Below are 22,200 nucleotides of genomic sequence, written 5' to 3'. Positions count from 1 at the left end.
TCCAGTTGTAATTGTAGTGTCTTTTATTAATATGTTTGTATGTCATGTTTTCAAATTAATCCAGAAATGTGGCCATCATTATGAAAGCACATGGTACACTATTTATATCTGTACCACATTTCTATCTCACGATCATCTGTGAATATTGAGTCCTAACAAGATCAAAATTTCACTGTAGATGGTATTTGGAAGAATGCCTTAACTTAAAGCCCCAGTAATTACAGTCATACCTGATACTGCTGTGGTATTGATTTATCTCTATCAGATCCCTAAACAGCAAGCTATGAACATTTTGTAGGTATTTTCAAAATATATTCAAAATATTTCCTTGGACATGTTTATTAACAAAAACATTATATTACACAGTGATTTTATTACCTATTTTTAGTGAGTAGCATGTTAAGCTACCAACAGTTTAGTAGATTATATTTAGTAAAAATATAGATTGTCTAATGTCACATTCTATTATTAAAGTTTATAACAGAGAAGAAGCTTTAGGGGCAAAGAAGAGTACCTCTGGATTATGAAATTCCTGTCATTATTAAGTTGATGATTTGGTACTGAGAGATTATCTTGTTAACAGTTGGGACGTCAGCATGATTGGAAGATTATCACAAAGACTGAGTGATAATTTCCATGTCTATTTTATAGTCATATGCTAAACTAACACTTGATTCATATCAGAGGAGGCAAAATCAAATTAGAATTAAATGTCATTCTGTGTTTTGCTGCCAATGTGCATTAATAATATATTCCTCCTAATAATTTTTAATTATTGTGAAAATAATTTTAAAGAAGTTTATAAATATGTGATATTTCTAATACATATATCCAAGCAAATTACACCAGTTTCTTGCTTTCTTTTTTTGCAGACTTGTCCTCAGTTCTGTCTCTGACTACTTTGCTGCCATGTTTACAAGTGATGTTTGTGAAGCCAAGCAAGAAGAGATCAAAATGGAAGGCATAGACCCCAATGCGCTGTGGGACCTTGTTCAGTTTGCATATACAGGTATCGTGGTGCATACATTATAGACTTCCTATAGAGGCAGATGTGGATATTTTTGTTTGCTACATTCCAGTTAATTGTATTTTTTATTTAAATATTTTTCTTTTTAATCTTAATCATCCAAAATGTTTATTTACAATTTCTAGGGATGAATTCAGATTGTTCTCTCATCTCCAAACTGTTTAATATTTCAGACTTGTCAAGTTCATTGGGACAGTCAAGAAAAGGATATATTTTTCTTGGTCTTCAAATAGTTAAAAAGAATGTCTCATACCCACATGATTCAAATTACATAGGATCACTGAAGAAACAGTTGTGTTTTTTGAAGAATAATCCTATGTTGCTGTCTGAATCAAATCTCAGTTTAAATAATTGCATAAATCTTTAAACATTTGAGAGAATAAAAAATTGAAGTTTAAATAAGAAAATGTTTTAAAAGGTTTTATTATGAGCCTGATGTTTTCACTTTAATTTCCTTTCATATGCTGGTACTCTGTTTTGAAGTGTGAACTTATGAATAACTCGCAATTCACAGTTAATAACTCAAAGCTCTCTTCTGAATAGTTTTTACATTTTAATACATTATAGATTTAGGATTTATCCTTCTTAAGCAACTTGTTACGCACATTGTAACTGGAGTGCATTAATCTGACAGAAAGAATGCTAATGTTACAAAATAAAGTAATTAAAAGAGTGGAACTGCCTATACGATTTACCTCGAATCACATAAGTATAAAATATATACTCTTTTCTATATGTTTCCTGAAAGACTTCCTTATATTGTTTAAATTAACCATATTTTATAATGATGATTCTATCATATATTTGATTTAGATTCAATTTTAAATCGATGCCCCAAACCCTGCAGTTTTAATCTGCTCTAAATACACATATAATAATTTAATCACAAATTCCTGTTTGCTTTGATGTATTTAATCAGGATATGTTCTGGGTTTTTTATGGCATAATAGCTGTACCATCTTAATAGAAAACAGAAGCAGCAAATAAGCATAACTTAAGCTAAAAATACTCTTTTTGAGAATAATGTTTGAGAAATAAATGTTTTAGGAATGTAAGACCATGATTTAGATAGTACTCTACATATTAAAAGGGTAATACCTACTCCCTCCAGCTGTGGCTTTGCCACTCAGGAATGTGCATCATCTGGAGGGTTTCAAGCTAGGGATCCTTAAAATGAAATAGTTCACATAAGAAGGATACAATCTGATTCCTTGGTGAATGAATGGCACAGGAATACCGGGGCAAAATCAAGAATACCTTGGCACAGAACAGCAAAAAGACTGCGGGTAATGTTAAATCATTTTGTAGGAGGAAGGTTAAAGATAGAGGAGGTAAGAGAAGAGACAGTGTTGTTCCCCTGGAAAGAAAACTGTGGAAATACTAAAGTACTGTATTGTACTTTTGTCTCAGTATTCATTAAAATATCACCCGGAAAGATACAAAAGAGTTGTTATTGACAGCAAGAGATAGCATGTAAGTGTAGATTAAGGAAAGAAGGAGATTCAGAAGGATGGGGGGGGTGGGGGTGTGGGGGTGGGAAACCATTTTCAAGATGAATAAAGCTATGTAAGAACTTTATGGTTATCTCTGAGAACTTTGGAGACTGAATGAAGCAATGAAAAAGTAGAAGAAGCAAACTTCTGCTTACCAAAAACGTTTAAAATTTTCAGCTCCTTTATGCTCCTTGATTCTCTATGCCATGTGATGTACTCTGTTCATTATATGAGATGTAAAATTCAAAAGTTTCTTTTTGCTGTAAGGCAAATAAGGGCCAGACTTCACAAATGGATGAAAAGAGAGCTCCACAGCTAGTATAATTTGCATGTTTTCTAATTTGCCTCATATGACTTTGCATCTGTAATATTAATTCATTTACACAGTCACACAGTCCAAACTGCCACAGAAATGGCAACATTATGTACTATTATAACATCACCTGGAAGCATTAGAAACCTAAGCTGATAACCAAGATCTCTAATATCTTTCACTTGAAATGGTAACACACCATTATTCTTTTTTAATAACTCATTTTGGAGACCAAATAAGACTTTAAAATGCCTTAAGTTTACACAAATACTTAAAGACCATAGAAGAGTGATGAGGGTCGGGAAATGTGAGAAAATTTTACATGCTGAAAGATTAAATATATTGGATGCCATAGATCATTATGGGTTTTATTACTCTGTCTTGCATTTCTCTTCCATCAGGTTCTTTATCCTGATTTATTCTTATTTATCCTCATTTATTCTTAGCTTGTGTCCTTATCTCCTGGAGTTCATTTGGGATTATTTCTTTCTCTATTCCTTTTCTGTGCATCACATATCTTAGCAGACACCTAAATTTCCTAGCTACAATTATGCTAATAAATTAAACAATGCTGGGGAAGGTCTGTAGGCACTGGAACACAATTGTCTCTATTGATCCTGGAAGTTTTAGCCAAATCCAAATAGCAGTTTCTCTAACAAATGGTGGGTATACCTTGGATACACAGCTCATCATTAATGTGGCTAACCTTGCACAGAGGGTAAGGGCATTAAAAAGTGCTCTGGGGGATTCAGTGATAACTCACATGATTCAGTGATAACTCACACTAGAAAATAGTCCCAAACTGATTCCGTTTATTGAAATTAAATACAATCTAGGATACTCAGTTTATCACTCCGTTTTCCCTTGACCTTCTAGAGCAAAACCTTAATTTTTTTCCCCATTTTGTTTCCATCATCTCAGCTGATTTATCTAGATTCACAGTTTCTTATCTCCTTTCTTGCACTCTGGTTCCTTTTTTACTACCAGTCTAGCTCATGTCCCTTTTCCCTTTGAGTCAGTTAACTTTCCTTATGCTGCATGGATGTGGATGGACAAGTGGAAATTTAAGAAAATAGCCACTGTTTGGATATCCAAGAGCACAAAGGCCAACAGAAATTCCCTTTCAGACTTTTGATCGCTAATCTGGAGCATACATCTGTCTAGACTTAGGCAGAAATCTGGAGAATCTGGCTGCCAGATTCTAATTACTGATTGCACAATGTGTGAAAAAGTTTTCAGCAACTCATGTCTGTGACCACTTTAGCTCTTTATTGTTTTACCTCAGGAATAGAAAACAATTTTGACAAATGGGCAGTTATTTACTCCTATTTTCTTTTTCCTGTCACTAACTTCTTAACTCAAAGAGCTTAAAAAAAAATCACCTGTAGTTGCTGCTTGTTACAGAGAAGATTTTCCCTGGGGACAGCTGAACAAATCAAAAAAATACAGCTGAACATGGACTTGTTTGCAAAAATGTAGAAGCTAAGAGTATTACAGTGCAAATATGTTCAGATGTGATTTAAAAGGCGGAACAATTTCCACATCTTATTATCTATAATTCAGTCAAGTTTATATACTTTTTTATAATCTAGTGAAATTATAGCATTTTTACCTGTGAATCATACATATTAAGGAGGAGGTTAAGAAGGATAAAATATATGTGTCTATCTAAAGCAATATTATAGGTGAAGATATCATAAACTGATGCCACACCCTCCACAAAAATAATCTAATATGGTTGCAAAATATCAGAATTAAAGTTCATCAAAGGGGAAATTTTGTACAGCAGACACATAAGGAAAAATATTCTGGGGGTGCATCAGGCACAGCATCACCAGCTGAGCATGAGAGGGGATTGTCCTGCTCTGCTCTGCACTGGGGTGGCCTCATCTAGGGTCCTGTGTGTGGTTTTGGGCACCACAATATTAAGAAAGACATTAAATTATTAGAGAGTGTCCAAAGGGGGGCCACAAGATTTGTGAAGGGGCTTGAGTAGCAGCTGAGTTCACTTGGTCTGTTCAGCCCTCAGAAGACTGAGGGAAGACCACATTGCAATCTACAATTTCCTCATGAGAGGAAGAGGAGGGGCAGGCACTGATTTCTTCTCTGTGGTGACCAGCACAGAACCCAAAGGAACGGCCCACAGCTGTCTCAGGGGACATTCAGGCTGCATATTAGAAAAAAAATAATTCTTCACTCAGAGGAGATTGGGCACTGGAAGAGGCTCCCCAGGGAAGTGGCCGCAGCATCGAGAGTGACAGAGTTCAAGAAGCATTTGGACAGTGCTCTCAGGCACATAGTGTGACTCTTGGGGTTGGTCTTGTGTAGGGCTTAGATCAGTGATCCCTGAGGGTCCCTTCCAACTCAGCTTATTCTGTGATTCTGTATGCAAATAGATTTCTAATTGGTGAGGTGGAATTACATGGTGACCAGCAGAGCATTAAGTCTTGTACAGCCTTGATTGGAGCAGCTCCTGAGTGAAGGCACCTGCCAATCTAAGAGTAGTAACTGGAAGACAGAAAATTAGACAACCAAATGTGTTGATTTAAAGATAATAAAGGGTGTTGAAATTTCTGTGAAGATTCAGTGTGAATAATTATGTAATTCTAAAGTTGTGTGATCGATGTACCTGTAAAACAGAATTTCATAAAAGGTGAAAAAATTGACATGTGTTAAAATATGTACTATAAACTCTGTGTTAGGTCAGTCTTGGGGTTGTTTTGGAAGTGTTTGGGGATTTAATATATATATTTAACTTATATTTTTTGTAAACAAATTAATAATGTAGTGACTTCATATTGTTTTATCTGAAATATGCACAAAGTTTTCTAATGATATAGCTACATTATAATGTAATTACAACTTGTATAATTCAAATTATGTAGATGATGTGAATTTATTAGAAAAATACTCCATCAAAATTATATGCTTCTTCTTCTATACATACACTCCCAAGGATAAATCAAAACAGCTTTACCACAGTTTTTTTGTAAAGGGTATATTTGACCAGTAAAAAATATGGGACTTCATTAGTCTACCCACACTTTGCTGCATTTTTTTTTTTGTTTATTCAAACAGACAAAGTATGTTTTGTCTGTGATATAGTAGAACTGTAACTTAATAGGAAACAAAATTTCCTCTTTTGCATATCTGCCCCCTGTGAGCCAACTGAGCAAATCAGAAGCCAACACTTAGGTGCAATGGCTATGCAGAAAGTATGTTTCATTTTTCAAGCAGAAAGATGATTGATAGCAAAAAAATCTATGATTGAGATCTTAGTGCCCTGGGATAGATGGATATGTAATCTTTGATATTTTAAGAATTCAATATAAGCAGTTATATAACAGATGAGTGTTTCTGCACCTTATTTTCTTAGGTAGTGCTTCTTTCTTGATCTTAAAACTTGAGTTTTCATTATTTTCAATTTTGCTTCAATAGTTCAGAGAAGGCTGAAACTACAGATTGATATTCTGTTGTTTTTCTCCTATTGGTGACTGTGGGAGCTCTCCTTTGAAGATACAAAAGAGCTGTGAAGTTACTATAGATTTCCTGTATCAGGAAATCTAATTAGCTTCAGGATATCTAATTAACATACATTCCCGACAGTGATCAGAAGAGTAGGTTGGTGCTTTCATACTGTTAATGAAACTGGAAAAGTAAAATCCATTTAAGCAATAGAAAAGTAAAAATCGTTGATTTATTTATCCATCTCTGAAAAAAAAATAGAGATTTCATACATGGAGGAGGTTCAAGCCCTGCTATATAGCTTTTAATTAAACTTTATTTGGGAGATGCTTTAATTAAAGTACTGTCAAGTGCCTTTGTCAGTGTTATAGCTAATAACACACACAGGGCAGACAGCAGGGATGCAGCAAGTAGGAACGTGCCTTTAAGCACAAGACCCTTTGGTTCTTGCACCACAGAAACTATATTAATTAAATATCTCAAGGAGATTTCTTTCTTGGTTTTCTTGGTTTGGGGACTTCTTTTTTTTTAATTGGTGAAAGTCATTTCTTTACGTGAACAAACATTGAAGACAACTCAGCATACTTTGGCTTGTGCCAATTATTAGTGTCAGAGTGCAGGGGTTATCACAGCCACCGGATTATGCTACAACACGCTGTTTGAATGTGACTGCCATTGTTTGGGGGATGACAGTGTTTGGAGTAAAACTGAGGCCATTTCATTCCCCTTTGCCTCAGTGCTAGAGGGAATTCCCAGACAAGCTTAACTCAATGGATACATCGTAAGGTATTTTATTAAAAGCTTGTGCTCAGGCAAATAATGCCTGGAATTTAGGTAATGGTGGCATTTTTTAGTGTTTCAGGCTACTCCTCTCTAGTATATATTGATTACATTGAGAAGTGGAGCTACCCTGATATTATAAAGATCATTGCCTCTACTTCTCTGACACGTTGAGTTTGTTCAAGAATTGTTTGTTCTGTAGTATCATGTTAGAGATCCCTGTGAAGGTGGACCATGTCTAAGTAGCACTTTTTGAAGGAGACTATTACCTACTGCTGTCTCACTACATTTTCTCTGCCATGTATTTGATGGTTGACTTTGCAGTTGCAGAGAATAGGCCCTTAAATTTCCATTAATTTCAGATGGGAGATCATTTGTTTCAGGAACACTGGGATGAGTGATAAAAGGACAAATTAAGGTAAGTGAATTGATCTGAAAGATTTTGTCAGCTGTTGTGTAATGGAGAGTACAGAAAAATGGTCATATATCATACTAGGTGCTCATAGACCTTGAATAAACTTAACTTCTGGATATGGAGGACCTCCTGTGAACTCTTTTCTAGAAGCAGATACTTGTCATGATACATGTCATACTTTTCAGGAGTAAATAAAGAGAGTGTTGCAAAGAGAGTTATCCAAAGAAGCCTTCTTTATCAGGGCTGCTCCAGGTTAGGAAGTAGGAAGTGGTAGTGATGGCACAATCTGTAGAGCCATAATTCAGATTATCTGTCCATGGATGTTCCACATTGACTACACTTCAAAGTTCATATGTACCTTTTCTCCAGTTACATTTCAAATTGACATTTTGATATATAGTGTTCCTCATAAGATTCTTATTTATGCACCTGCATTAAATTCTCAACTATACTGCCCATGTGTACAATGCAAGAATCTTTCAAAATTCCTCAATGTAACTATAGGATCAGACTGTTATCTTCTGTCCTCTGTGAATGTCAGCCCACTTGCATAAAAATACCTTCCTTCAGCAAATATTTTTCTGATCCTAAAACAAACAGTGGGCTTTCATATAATTCAGGTCTGTAGGAAAGAACTTCAGAGACCCATTTATCGTAAAGAACTTCAGAGATTGACTGCCTCCTTTTTTTTTTTTTTTAAGCCCATCTCTGAGGATCTTGTTTCCATCTGCAGCAGATATTTTCCATTCCTGTCACTGAAACATAAAGTTCTTGCTCTTTCCTGCAGCTCTACACTACGCTCCAATGAATTGTTATTCTTTCTTTTACCCAGGACACTTCATTAAGGAACAGAATTGGCAATTATGTACCAGGAACCAGCTGTTGTCTCATTCTTTTGGCAAAGTATATGAGAATCGCTTAGGAAAGAGCTCTGAATTGGATATCCATAAATTTTGAGTATTCAGAATGATCTAGAATATTATGGAGAGATAGTGGCTGTGTTTCCTTGTACTGTGATGCAATCTGCTATTCTGGAGAAGTCAATAAAAATAAATTCAGGCAGACACAGGGAAGCAATGAGTATGGAGGGGAAGAGCAGATAACTGGGTACACTGCAGGGTGCATTTTTAAAGCTGTCCCTTGCTAGGCTCAAAGCTTTCATTTCCAAAGAGAGATTAGAACAAGTACTAAACATTAATACAGGACATGGCTGGAAAGTGAGTGTTCCTTTGAATGGAGTATCATCCCTCTGCGTTGCCATCTGGGACATGCCAGTCTGTTGCTTAACTGGCATCAGTGAAGTGATTAGACAGGCTGCTGCCTCTTTAATATGCTTCTTTCTGGAGCTCCTACACTGGAGATGTGTACCCATATCCACTCTCTTGAGCTCAGCTGCCTGGCTGTGTATCTCCTGTTCCAAAACAAAAGCAAAAGAATAATGAAAATTGCAATGGTAGTTTGTGAAAGAGGTCTTCACCTTTCAGGTGTTTACTCCTGCTCCTGCACTGTAAAACACCTTCATTGCCTTTATGTTCTGTGCCCATCTGACAGCAGCTGTGATGAAATGTACCCTCAGAACAGGATGTGACTCGAGTACTCGCTTCTCCCACCAGTGCAATCCAGCCCAAAGAAAAGTAGATTTCATTAGGCTGTAGGGTGGACTCATAAGCAAAAATCTTTTCTTGGCAATTGATGCCTCCATTTCTGTAATTTTTTGTTCTCTAAGCATGGATTTGGACTGCTCTGTGCTGTAGCACAAGCTGCCAAATCATTGCCTGAGAAGTTAAGAAGCTTATCTGGCAGAGGTGAGTGCTCCTGCTTCTGAGCTAGCTTCAGGTGTGGAGAATAAAATACTGCTCCTTCAAACCTGAAAGCTGAGCTCCTTTGTCCTTGAGACATTTTTTTCCTTTTTTCTTTAATTTTTTTTTTCCTGCCAGAGGCCAAATCTTGACTGTGTTCAGTCTAATAGAAAGGTTGTATCTCTCCAAGAGGTACTCAATATTTGGAACAAGTCTTGTGGAATGAAACTTCCTTGCCTTCTCAAGCTGAAGTTTGCTTTTGTTTACAAACATAAATTTCTGGAGTGCCTTTTGATGTGTTCAGCATGATGAGCAGAACATACAGTCTGGAAGCAAACATAAGTACTGAAGTCCATTGACTAAAGCAAGAAAAGAGAAACTGAGGCCTTATAGATGAAATGAGATTTTTGAAATAATTCTTGTCTTGTTTTCCCAGCTTATTTTGTGAATGAGTGCAAGATTTGTGTTGTTTGGAATTTAATTAGTAAGTGCTGTTTATATTTATGTATTTTTTGAGGTAACTTTTATCTTGGCTTTTTCTTTCTTTGTTTTAAGCTGTGAGTTTTTATACCTCTATTTTTATACATAATTCCAAATGCACTGCCTGTATATTAGCTGAATTATTGGTGACAAAATTGCTAGCATAATGGTAATCTGTGCAAGTACAAACCAGTAATATTTAGCATATAATCTCAAGAATGATATCCATATTTTAACAATTTTTCTATAACTAATGGAAAAACATATTTTCTATCTCAGAGTGCTAACATATCTTTCTTCACAATTGATTAAAAGTTTTTATTAGGATGAGGCTCACAGCTGAAATGATTTGCTGCTTTTAGTCCAGTTATTTTTATATACATCTTACAGGTGACTAAGTTTAAGTGTATAAAATGAGCTAAAGCATGTGAATGGTATAAGAGAGACATTTTAATGTCTCTCTCTAAAAAGCTGATGTGTATAAGTCAGTGGACAAATTTTCTTTAAAACTTGACTTTCAGTTATACAACAGAGGTGTATTAGTTTGCAGCTTGGAGGTTTGTTTTTTTTTAGAGCAGGAGATGAAAAGGTAACATGTTGTGGATTATTTAGGTTAATATAGTTTTCTGATCTTTAGCCAGACATTTGTGAGAAGTTTCCTGCTCAGGGGGATTTTAATTGTTAATAGCATTTCCTTATCACTCTGCAATGGTGTAATTTTCCATGCTATTTTAAAAAAGGGGACTGGCAGTACTGACAGTCATGTGATTAGGCCTGTTTAGTCCACTTATTTAAAAGATGCCATTACAGTGCAAATAATTTTATAGTATTTTAAAAGACTGAATCCAGTTAATTTATAAGAATTCTGATATTACTGTGATGGCGTTTTTTTCATTTTTTACAAGCTGCATGTTTATGTCTCTGCATATTTATGGAATTATTTTATACATAATAATACTTAAATAAAGGGAGCCTACAAGAGAGGTGGAGTGGGAATATATACAAGAGCACATAGAGACAGAACCAAGGCTTCAAACTGAAGTACGGTAGGTTTCAATTGGATAATAGGAAGAAATTGTTTACTGTGAGGGTGTTGTGGTACTGCAGCAGGTTGCCTGGAGAAGCTGGAGATGCCCCACCCTGGAAGTGTTCAAGGCCAGGCTGGATGGAGGAAACCTGGTCTAGTGGGACGTGTCCCTGCCCATGGCAGGATGGCTGGAAGTAGATGACTGCCAGGTGAATGAGAGATGGAACTTCAAAGGAGGGGTGCAAAAAATCATCCAAGCAAGAAGCCAAAGCCTGAGCAAAAAGAAGCCGAAGTTGGAGTTGAAGTCATTGAAGTCATTTATTAAAGCTGCAGTATTGTTCTCACAGTGCAGTTCTATACTTTTACAGCTCCAGGCAGCCACAGCTTTTAGCAAAAATTTCCCACTAGCTGCAGATAGCCTATTGTTCACATTACTTGGCAGCCTTACAAAACTACGTAATTTCAAAGACCTTGATAGTTACATATACAGTTATTTTCCCAGTTATTTTTCATATCTATGGTCTCTTTTCCCAGGGTCTGTATCCCACCAAAGCCAAAACAACCCATTCCATAAGCTCCACTATGCTCTCTGTTCTGTCCCCTATTTGTTCTCCCATAGATGATCTTTACAGTCCCTTCCAACCCAAATCATTCTGTGATTCTAAATAAACACAACCATAGAATGGCTTCTTCCTCAAGTACAACTGATGAATGTGGTCTGCAGCAAATAATTAATAGAAAATAAAACACAGTTTGATCAGAAGAAACCTCTGCTGAGTGAATATATTGCATCCTGTTTTCTTTTCCAAAAGTATCTTCACCTTTATAATAAGTATGGAAGACAATACAACGTAGAATCTGTCTTTTAAGGCATAGGTCAAACTGGAGACCAAAAGATGTTTTGCTACACAGAAGATAGTTTTTATAGCGTTCTTCATTGACTGGTGCTTGTGGATAGACATAAGAGGTGATTTTACACACTATGTCACTACCAGAAATTGACCATAACAGAGAGAATTGATCATCAGAATTGAACCCAAGGAGTTTTTTATCACCTGAAACCTGATGGCTCTAATGAGTCCAGTGCAGTGTTTGGCAGCAGAGTAACTGAATTCATATCAACAAATATGAATATCAGCAGTTGTCTCAGTAAGTCAAATGAAGAGCTCCTTTTGTAGCTGAAATCAAGAAATAGCCATTCAGGGAGAGATTCATCCCATTCTGCAGTACATGACTGAAACAGAGCAGGTGAAAACTGCTCTAAGGCTTCCTATTTCTCTCCATGAACTGTAAAAGGAGGTCTTGGGTGATTAGGTCAGGTGGTTACCTCAGAGTACCTAAGATTTGGAATGATTAAGATAAGCAGTGGCAAAAAGGTTTATTACAGCGGTGTGAGGCATAGCACCTTTTTAACAAGCTTTTTCAATTCTTCAATTGAATTAGATGCTTTTTCAAGAAACCAGTTTCTTATTGTAGTCAATTAATCTACCATGCATAACATGAATAAATATTATCTTGATACCATTTACTGCCTTTAAAAAAAAAAATTAGACCCCCTAAAACTGATTAGTCTCCAGAAATAATTTCATTCAGCAACATTTCAAAACTGCAACACAACTGATCAAGACACATGAAATAGTAAGATTAAAAAGATAAATACCTGATTTCAAGGAATTAGTTTTAGCCTTTGTTTCTAATTCCTAGACACTTCCCATGATTTCCCTTGGACACACAATACTCTTAAGAATGTTGAGGAATCTTGCTGTGAATGGGTAAGTGTGTAATTACAAAAGAGGAAAAAAAACTACTATGAACATGATGTAAAATGATATTATGCTGTGTTACAAATTTAGGTAAAAATTCATTGCTTATACATAGAGTGAATGATCTGTACCTACTGAGTTGTCCCACCACAGGTCCGATCTGTTGGTCAATACATGTGGGAGGCTGTTCCTGTGACACAAACTGACCTTATTTAACAGCATACAAAGGTGGGCAAAGGTGCAGTGGTTCCCTGCAAACAAAAATAGTTCTAAAGTATAGTCACTAGTGTAGCAGAGAGAATAAAAAAAGAAAAAAAAAAAAACAAAAAAAACCCCAAAAAACAAAGAGAAGAACCCAAAACCAACAATGACAAAAAAACCAAAACCAAAAACCTAAACAAACAAAACCCCAGATACCAACTCCAAGACGTAACTGTCCATGAACTTGGGAAAAGTTTTAGCAACAGAACAAGTATATCAGAAAATGCTTATATTATCTCTGCTTCACATTTGGTAATGAGGTAATAAAATTTATGTAGTCGTTATGAGAATGCATGCTAAAGGCAGGCATTTTAATTTCTGCATAAGCAATGCACATAATTTTTTTTCTCAAATACAGCTATAATTTAGAATAACAATTAGAATTCATTAAAGCTCTTCTGATTGTTTTTTCCCCATATTTTTTCGTCTTAATTAATGTAATACAAAAGGAAATTTTAAGCTCTAGTTAATTTGTTTTTCTCAGACTAAGGCACTTGTGCAAGCTTTTATTGCATAAAACTGTGAGGGGGAGGTGAATTGAAGTAGCAGTAATATTAATGCCCCTTGAATATCCCATCAAACATTTTTAAATAGGTGCTTGGATCTTCTAATTGCCAATGTGAAACTGTCTGAAGATTTCATATTTTGTGTACAGAGCCCCTTAACAGCTTTCTTTTTTTCATACTCTGACCATGATAAACATTTGATATCCCAGAGGAATTTGAATAAAAATGTCATAGCACTCTTCTGAAAAAGGGAATACAGACTTTGTGAACAAATTTATTAAGCTGTCTTGATGTTTAAAAAAGAAGATAATTAAGATTTGGAAGACAGTTGGATTAAAACCTATCTATCATTGAAGCTAAAAGAATGAACAATAAACTCTTTAACTCATACTGAGTGTATTTTTCTAGCTTTTATCATAGATATATTAAGTAGTAAATTAGTATTTCTGAATATAGTTTAAAAAAGTCAAGCTATAATATATTCATATGCCTAGATATGCCAGAAGTGGTTGTATGTTTACTTCCTCTATTAAAATGTAAAGCAGAAATGTGTTCATGCTCTTCTATAAAAGTGTGAAGCATCTTCTTCAAAATGTCCATGTTAGTTACATAAAAAATAGATGATTCATAAAACAGATAATATTTTTTATTGTTTTAAACTTAGTTTCATCCTACTATTTCCCAATTAATACTGTACCAGGACTATGTGGTTTCAACTGATTCCTTTGGGTTCTTCTCCTAAGGGTAGCTACCTTTAGCGATAAAAAGGCCAAACCATGAGAGTGTGACCTTTCCTCATAAAATTAGGATATCAAAAGTATTCTTTCTACACTTACATTGCTTTGCAAATGCTACCTGGAACAGTTTTGTAGGGCCAGAGACTTTTTTGAGCTCATTGTTGAAAAATAAATAGCATATAAGAAAAGGAGATTTAGAATTTTTTTGGTGGTTTTTTTTGTTGTTGTTGTTGTTGTTGTGTTTTTGTTTGTTTGTTTGTTTGTTTTGTTTGGGTTTTTTAATTTTTTTGCTTTGTTTTGTTTTGTTTTTGGTTGTTTTTGTTTCCATTTCTCAGTTCATCCAATTTTCAAAGGTGTTTTGCACATTTTTATTTTTTTTACTTCTGTTACCAGGATGTTCAGTTTTAACCTGAAAACAACTATCTTTTGAATGCTTCCACTTTACACCCTGGAACTGTCTTCCAGAATTGTGTGTTGAGCCAGCCATTACCTGCAGGCATGCAGCAAATGTGGGAGTGTCATTGATGAATACATGGGTCAGCCAAGAATCTGCTTCTGCGTGTGCCTTCTGACCACACTGCATAAAGATAGGGTGTACAGAAATTGTGAGAAAAGGTTAGATAATATAAAGAAAAACTCAAGTGACATCAATAAAAGAATAAAAATAAGGAGAGGAAACCCACTGAAATTAGGCTGTGCGCTTGATGTGATGCTCTGACCTTTGCAAAAGGATGTATTATAACTAAATCTGGTAAAGTATAACTTCACAGTTTCCCTGTTATATTAAAAGCTTCAGATATAGTGAAAGGAGAAAAGTTCAGATGTGCAGTGTTAATGTTACTGTATTTTGGGTTTGGTACTGCAATATAAAGCGTCTTTTCATTTCAATGGCATGCTGTTATGAAATTGAGGATTTTAGAACTCCTTAGTGCCATGCAATAGATTAGGATTTTTAGATTTTTTTTTTATTTTATGTGACAACAAATACAAAGATTGTATGCGGAAAACAGTGAGTTTATCTAGGTGTTGAACTATAATACTTTTAAGAGAAAGATCAATATGCACTTAATCCTCTTAGAGATGGAAATTACTTTTCTGAGCACAACACAATAAAATCAAAAGTATTTCTTGGCAATTTGTATTAAATTTGCACATTTCATTTTCCTATTTGGTTTTTTTTTAGTTCTCCAAAACATCCTTGTAATCTTTAGTTTGAAGATTTTTAAGTTACTAATGTAAGAGATTTATAAGATTCTAATATAAAAATAAATTTTAATATTATGGTTGTGGGGAGCATTATAACAAGAATTACATATTTCAGCATAAAATAAATTCTTTTTAAAGTTTATTTTATTCTATTTTACCTTTTATATATTAAAAAGTGTGTCAGTTGGCAAGGTAAAGATAATGGCTTGTGAAATTACAGAATTAAGTGCCATGTAAGTATTATTTAATGGTTCTTTTCCCCAATATAAATTATTTTAGAGGAACTATGTGTTATGAGAAGCCTGCCAGATGTTACTCAGAGAACATTAATCCTGAAGTCACATTACAAATAAGCAACACAATGTTTGAAGACTGTTAAGCCTTGTATTGAAGATGTATTTATGAGTTTATTCATACTATGTTAGACAGTTATTTCATTATTTTCAAGGAAGTAAATGGCTGTGAGGTTTGCTCTGTGCCACTGAAGATAACACAAGTTTTATCACACATTTCAATGAGAAAAAAAAAAGAAACCCCACAAAAAAAACCCATCCACAGCCTGGTTGATGTCGAGATATTCCAAGTCTTCTCTTCCATTTGATACAGTACAGTCTCTCTTTTTATGCCTGTTATATAGTTGAATTAATAGTATTTTAAAAATAAATATTTCTAATACTGTAATTTCCAGGTCACTGGGGTGTTCAGTCAGGGAGATTAATCTTTCTTTTCTTCGCTTTTTCTGTAGAGTTATTTATATAGAGCTACAATTATTTATAAAAACATCTTTCGATACTGTATATTTTTCAAATACTAATAAGTTTGTGTTTGTTATCAATACTTTTTTTTTTAGGCTGCCTGGAATTAAAAGAAGATACCATTGAAAACCTCCTGGCAGCTGCCTGCCTTCTCCAGCTCCCCCAAGTAGTAGAGGTTTGCTGCCATTTTCTAATGAAGCTTTTGCACCCATCCAACTGTTTGGGAATACGAGCATTTGCTGATGCGCAAGGGTGCACAGAGCTTATGAAGGTGGCTCACAACTACACCATGGTAAGGCAGTTTTGGAATATCTAAATTCGAGTCTTGTGAATCCTATATATCCTCTACAAGTAAAAATACCGTGTTAGGATTTGGATTGAAACTATTCTGCATTATATTTGGTATTTCTATGGAACTTTATTTCATAAGTGGAAACCATTGAAGTGGTGATTTCCTAAGAACTTCAGTGAAGTTATGACAATTGGTCTTCTGTGATGGATACACTGTTTGCTGGGTCAAAACGGTATATAATTTATTTAGATGCATGATCTCATGCAGGTGATAATAGTAAAGTGTATGTAAATCGTTATAATTATCTTTAATCTTTAAACTTTAGTTTAGCTTTAAGAAGCTTTGTAATTGTCATTGTTCTGCATGGGAACACTATGAAGGGAAGTTGTGTTGGGTAGTTAGTTTGGGGTTTTTTGTCAAGAATTTTAGTCATCCTTTTAGTCATCTGTGAAGTAGATTAAGACAGGAAGTTCTAGAAATAAGAAATTTTTATCTGGTAATATTTAATATTTTTCTAGTTTCATCTGACAGAACAGGTATGGAATTAATGTCAAAATTTAACCAGAATTAATGAAGCAGAAATATACTACTTATTCAGAAATTAAATCATATTGATTTTTCATAGTTTGACAAAATTAAAAACATCTGGCTCATGAAATTAATCTTACATAAAGAGTAGATTATATATAATTTATGAGAAATAATGGTCCCTTTAGATCTCTACTGAAATTATTATTGAAGTAATAGAGCACATTTCAATGAATCTCTTTCTCTTGTTCATCATTTTTGTCCATATTTTATTTACTCTTTTCTATAACTAATAACACATTACAATTCACAGGTTTAACTGTGTTTTTTACCACTACAGTTCAGGTAGTTATACCCATGTTACATTTCTGTAGCAAGTTCTGTGATTTCTCTGTATTACACACCCAAGCTAGTCAGGTAAATCTTGGTCTGTCAGTAGAGATAAATAAGCTGTAAGAGCAGAATTCATATGATCTTCTTTTGAATGAAATTGTATTAGGACTGAGCAGATGTGTTTTGAAAAAATCCAACTTTTTATCAATATATTTCTTAGATTTACGTATTACTTTTATATTTTCAGCCTGTTTTGTTGTATGAACATGAGAAAAATAGTGAAAAACATTGATTTCAAAAATTTTTAAAACTGTTTATGATTCTTTAAAAGAACTTATTGAAATATTTTTGGGTGAATGAAATTGCTCATCATAGTACATTTGAAGACTTGTGACTAATACATATCTAATGTATCACAATGTTCACAAAGATCTGTGCCATGTCTCAGATATTTGGTATATAATTTATTATTCTTTTAATGCTGAGATCTAAAATCTGAATTATGTGTAATGGGAAAATCACCAAAAAATGGAAGATCATAAAGGAATTCAGTTGTAATTAATAAGCAAGCTCTGATTTATCTTCAAGGGCATTTGCAAGCATGAACAAGTCATGCTTTCTCTTTGCAAGAAAAACAGATAATCACCATGAAAGGACAATATTGTTTTCTGACCCAGTGAAAATATAACCCTAAAAGATAAGCTTCATAGTGTGTGATATTTTCACAGGCTTTGTGTTACTTCTTTTAGGTGTGAGTAGCTCACATCTATTTGCCTTACGTTTTTGTGTTAATGTGTGTAGAAGACCAGTTGTGAGTGGGGAAGGAGTTCCTTATTGCCTATCTTCAGTACAGCACTTTCAGTCAAAGAGAATTTACATAAGAGAAAAGTGATTAGTTCTTCTACATGGGTACAAAATCAGGAAAAAACTTACACAGTTCAAGGAAGATACCCTGAGTGTGATAGAGGAACACTGGAGACCTGGGAATATGAAGAAAGGGGAGGAATGTGAGAAGCACAGCAAAGAGCAGATGCATAGTCTCTGAGGGGACAGAAAGCATTATTTTTTCCTTCAGACTTCAGGACAGTAGTATGGACTGTGATGAGGGCAAACATAAGGTAGGGAAAGAGGGAGTTTCTTAATAAACTCCTCCAGTCTTGTGCAGAGGACTTGAGGGGAAGCGCTGTCTAAAAAACTGATGGAAAATTCACTGTTTCCTTAAAAAAATAGTACTCTTGCTTTCCAGAGAACTTCAAGGTCCTTTCTTTAAAATTTTTCAAGAGTTCAAATTGGTGTATCTCAAATTCTTGATATGTGAATCTTCTTCCATCGTGTTATTGCAAAAGTTTGTTATGAATAGGAAGTAAAAGCACTCCCTTAACTCTGGAAACTTGTGCAGTTTTTTGCTTGAGATAAAAACCTCAAAGAAACAATAGTTCCATACTGGTGTAGGAATGGGGAGGAAGAAAAAGTTTTTCAAATAATCTTGCAAAAATAGATTTATAGGCATGGCTTATATGATTGTGTAATAATTTTGAGATATGACAAGTTAATTCTAATCTTTGAATAGTTTTCTTCTTAGCTAATTACATAGTTGAAATTAAATATTCATTTATTCATTTGAAAAAAGCAAGTAATAAAACAACAGCTCTCTGCTTGCATTATACCTGGCAAATATTATACAGCTTTTCTCCACCAATTACTTTCAAGTAGAAAGTCACAACTGTCTTCACAATAGCATTCTAATGAAAACCAATATATTTTCAAGAAATATTTTGCTTCATTGAGTCTCCATAAATGTTTTAGTCTTCATTTTTCAAAGAAATCTGCTTGCCTAGTCTCAGACTTGATATAAGTTCTAAATTACACTGTTGTTATATAAGTCACTTTGTGATTTCATGTAACATGTTATGAGGGCAAGATATTTGAGCTCATAAACTTCTTTATAATGAAGAAGAAAAAGCTCCTGAAGAGCAGACCAATTAATTTAAGAATCCTGTTGACAGGAGATATATAATTTCAGGCACGTTTACTCTCACACTGAATAACTTCTATTTCCCTAACCATGAAATCTGTGGAAACAAAGAATACCAATTTTTATTTGCATAGTGCTTGCAGGTATGCCCTATATACTGTAAATAAAATTTGTTAACTATAAAGTTAACATAAAATTTGTTAACTATAAAGTTAAATATACCTTTCCATGAGCAGAGGTATAATATTCCTAGTGTTTACCGGGATATTTAGTCATAAGTGTCAAATATCAGATTATTATTTTGAAATGCAAAATCTAAGCAAGGAAGAGCAAATGTGTTCATTGTACAGGGGAGAATGTGAGGAAATGAAGATAAGAAAAGCAGTGAAGGAAAACCAGATAACATTTGAAAAATCCTAGAAATTACATTTGCCATATAGCAAAATATGAGATTGGTGGAAGAAAAGAGGAAGGTAAATTTTGTAAAATTTAGTGAACTATGAACATGTGAGATTTCTGTGTTTGTGTTCCCTGTACTATTTAGAAATGGAACTTGGATGGCAACATTTTAAATGAAAGCTTTACAAGGAAGAAGTTAATAAGAGAAAAAATGTAAATTGTCATTGGTTTCTTTTTTAGGCACATCAGATTTAATGTAGTTTGTTTTATTTCTGAGGTATGAAGTTGCCCTACCAGTGTTTTATGGTGAGATATTTTATTTTTTTAAATTATTTTTAATGGATCTGCTAATTTAAATGGCAGCACAAATATCCATGTCTCTTGATTTACGACTTCTGTACTTCTTAATTGCAGTCTGGGTTGTTACTAGCTTGTCACTTTCTGAAAGCTTTCAATCTGCAGAACCATATGTCTGATAAGTTTAAATTCCTAGTTTATTGCCAGAGTTAAGTTAGATGATTGTAGAATGAAATGCATGTGTGATATCTTTAAAAAATATATATAAAAGCAGCAAAATGAAACATATTAATAAGCTGAAGCAAATGATTTCTTCAAGCAAGCATTTTTAGTGACAGTTCTTTATTCTAGTTATAAGGGGCTTCATATATAGGGAAGCTAACCTCTAAAGTCTGCAATTTTTCAGCTTGTCATAGTTGTCAGTAATTTCAGTCATTCTATATGGACTTATCTGTCTCTTTAGAAAACAGAGTTAAGTGTAATTTGAAATTGTGATGGCCACCTCGTTGGGATGCAATTATTTTTAGAGTAGAAGATGTTTTCAAATATGCTCTAATTTGAACCATTGTGTGTTTATTGGTGAAGGTTTGTAATAGACCATACTAGATTAATAGACTCTGTGGCTTTAATGTGCCATTAGCCCTTACAACAACTACTTTGGTGATTTGGTAAATATTGAAAGAGGAAAAGTATATCATATTTTTCCTTAAAAAGGTAATTGCAGTTTGGTTTTAAAGCCTGGAAAATTATTTTTAAAAATTATTTTTAAAAATACTCATACTTGGTATGGTTTTGAATACAAATGCTTTCTTTCTCCCAGTAAAGGCCATGGTTCTGCTTGTGTTACAAGGTGAGGGTAATGTTTAGAAATTGAGAGTGTTACCTTCCAAGATATAGTACCAGATTCTTCATCTTATTGTCATGCCATTTTACTTAAACCTGATTGCTTCAAACAGAAAATTGAAATACCTCATAGATATAGCTATTTAATCTCTCAGTGCTTCACCTCTTAGGAACCTTCATTTAAACCTCAGTGATCATTTTGCATCTTGAAACTGCAGTTTGAGAGTTGAAATGATAGAGTTTCTTCCCTGTTTTTATTTCACCATATTTCAAAATGAATTGCTAAACATAAACTTGTAAAATCTTCAAATTACTTTGATGCACTGAGCAGAAGAAAGGCCATAAGTAAAAATTCCTTGACCAGAAGAACATGAATGAATCAAGTGATTGATGTGTCTGTAACCCACTCATAATGTTAGCAATATAAAGGACCCTAACATATGTTACAGTTCCAAGCCTGGGAGATGAAGAATGTTTGCAAGTGCCTTTGAATGAAGTGGTAAGAGGTGTTTAGTTTCTCAGAGATGCAGTTCTGTGCTTTGCACTGCAAGGGTCATTAGTCCCAGCACAACAAAACATTATTCAATCTTAATTACAAGCACGTAAGTATCTCAGTGACATGTGCTGACTCTATATGGGCTCTTTAATTTACTGAGACTTCTGATTGTACTGCAGATGGAGAAGCCATTTCATTTAGTTGAAGTGTATGCCTTATGCAAATTTTTAATGGTCTTTTATGGCGAAGAGCTTCAGTGATCATTTTATTAGTTATGTTTATTATCTAGGTTACAAAATTTCACAACAGGTTAAAACCTGTTGGGCTGGAGTGGGGGAGGAGTGATATGTAAAACCTTTCCTTTCCATTTACAACAGTTTATCCTGAAGCATATTGAAATATTGTAACATTACTCCATATTCAAATTAAGAAATATTATTGATATATTGCTAAAAGGTCACAACAGTCATTAATGAGTTGTGGTTGTACATTCAGACATCAGGGGTTTATTTCCGTGTTAGTTTTAGTAAAGCTTTAACTAAAGTCAGATAACAAGTGAAGCAAGAAAACTCTTTAGTATTGCAATTTAAATATAACAGTACTTTAGTCATGGTAAGGAGTAGTATTCCTCAATTTAGTGTTCCCACTAAATCACTCCAAACCATGCACTGCTCACTCCCTCCCCCTTTTCTCTCCCCCTCCCCCTGCAGCAGGACTGGAGAGGAGAACTGAAGGCACAAAAGGTAAAGATCATAGGTTGAGATAAGAACAATTTACAGGAAACAGCAATGAGATAGGAAAAGGAACAGTAGCAGCAACAATAGTATACAAATGACAAAGTGTACAAGAAGAAGGCAAATGATTCACATGTTCACCATGGGGAAACCCCACAGCAATACTCAACTTCTCCATCTACCACACTAGCTGACCTGGAAGGTCAGCTTTTCCCTAGTCCCTGGAAAATGATATGAGTCCCTGGAAAATGATAACCTCCAGGTCCTTTCTACCCC

At 34.5% G+C, this 22,200-nt stretch overlaps 1 protein-coding gene across 2 annotated transcripts in view; it reads left to right on the top strand.

Moving 5' to 3' along the window:
* The window catches only part of KLHL1 (kelch like family member 1), a 176,540-nt gene that overhangs the window by 63,430 nt on the left and 90,910 nt on the right, over nucleotides 1-22,200 (top strand). For both annotated transcript variants that reach the window (XM_041466098.1, XM_041466097.1), the window contains 2 exons: nucleotides 873-1,009; nucleotides 16,123-16,319. In XM_041466098.1, the coding sequence (XP_041322032.1) occupies nucleotides 873-1,009; nucleotides 16,123-16,319 (334 nt within the window). The remainder of the gene's footprint in view (nucleotides 1-872; nucleotides 1,010-16,122; nucleotides 16,320-22,200) is intronic.

Source organism: Pyrgilauda ruficollis, unplaced genomic scaffold, assembly GCF_017590135.1.
Source record: "Pyrgilauda ruficollis isolate IOZ18807 unplaced genomic scaffold, ASM1759013v1 scaffold198, whole genome shotgun sequence".
Lineage (NCBI taxonomy): Eukaryota > Metazoa > Chordata > Aves > Passeriformes > Passeridae > Pyrgilauda > Pyrgilauda ruficollis.
Note: the sequence above shows the minus strand (reverse complement) of the source record. Positions and strands in the feature narration are given on the sequence as shown.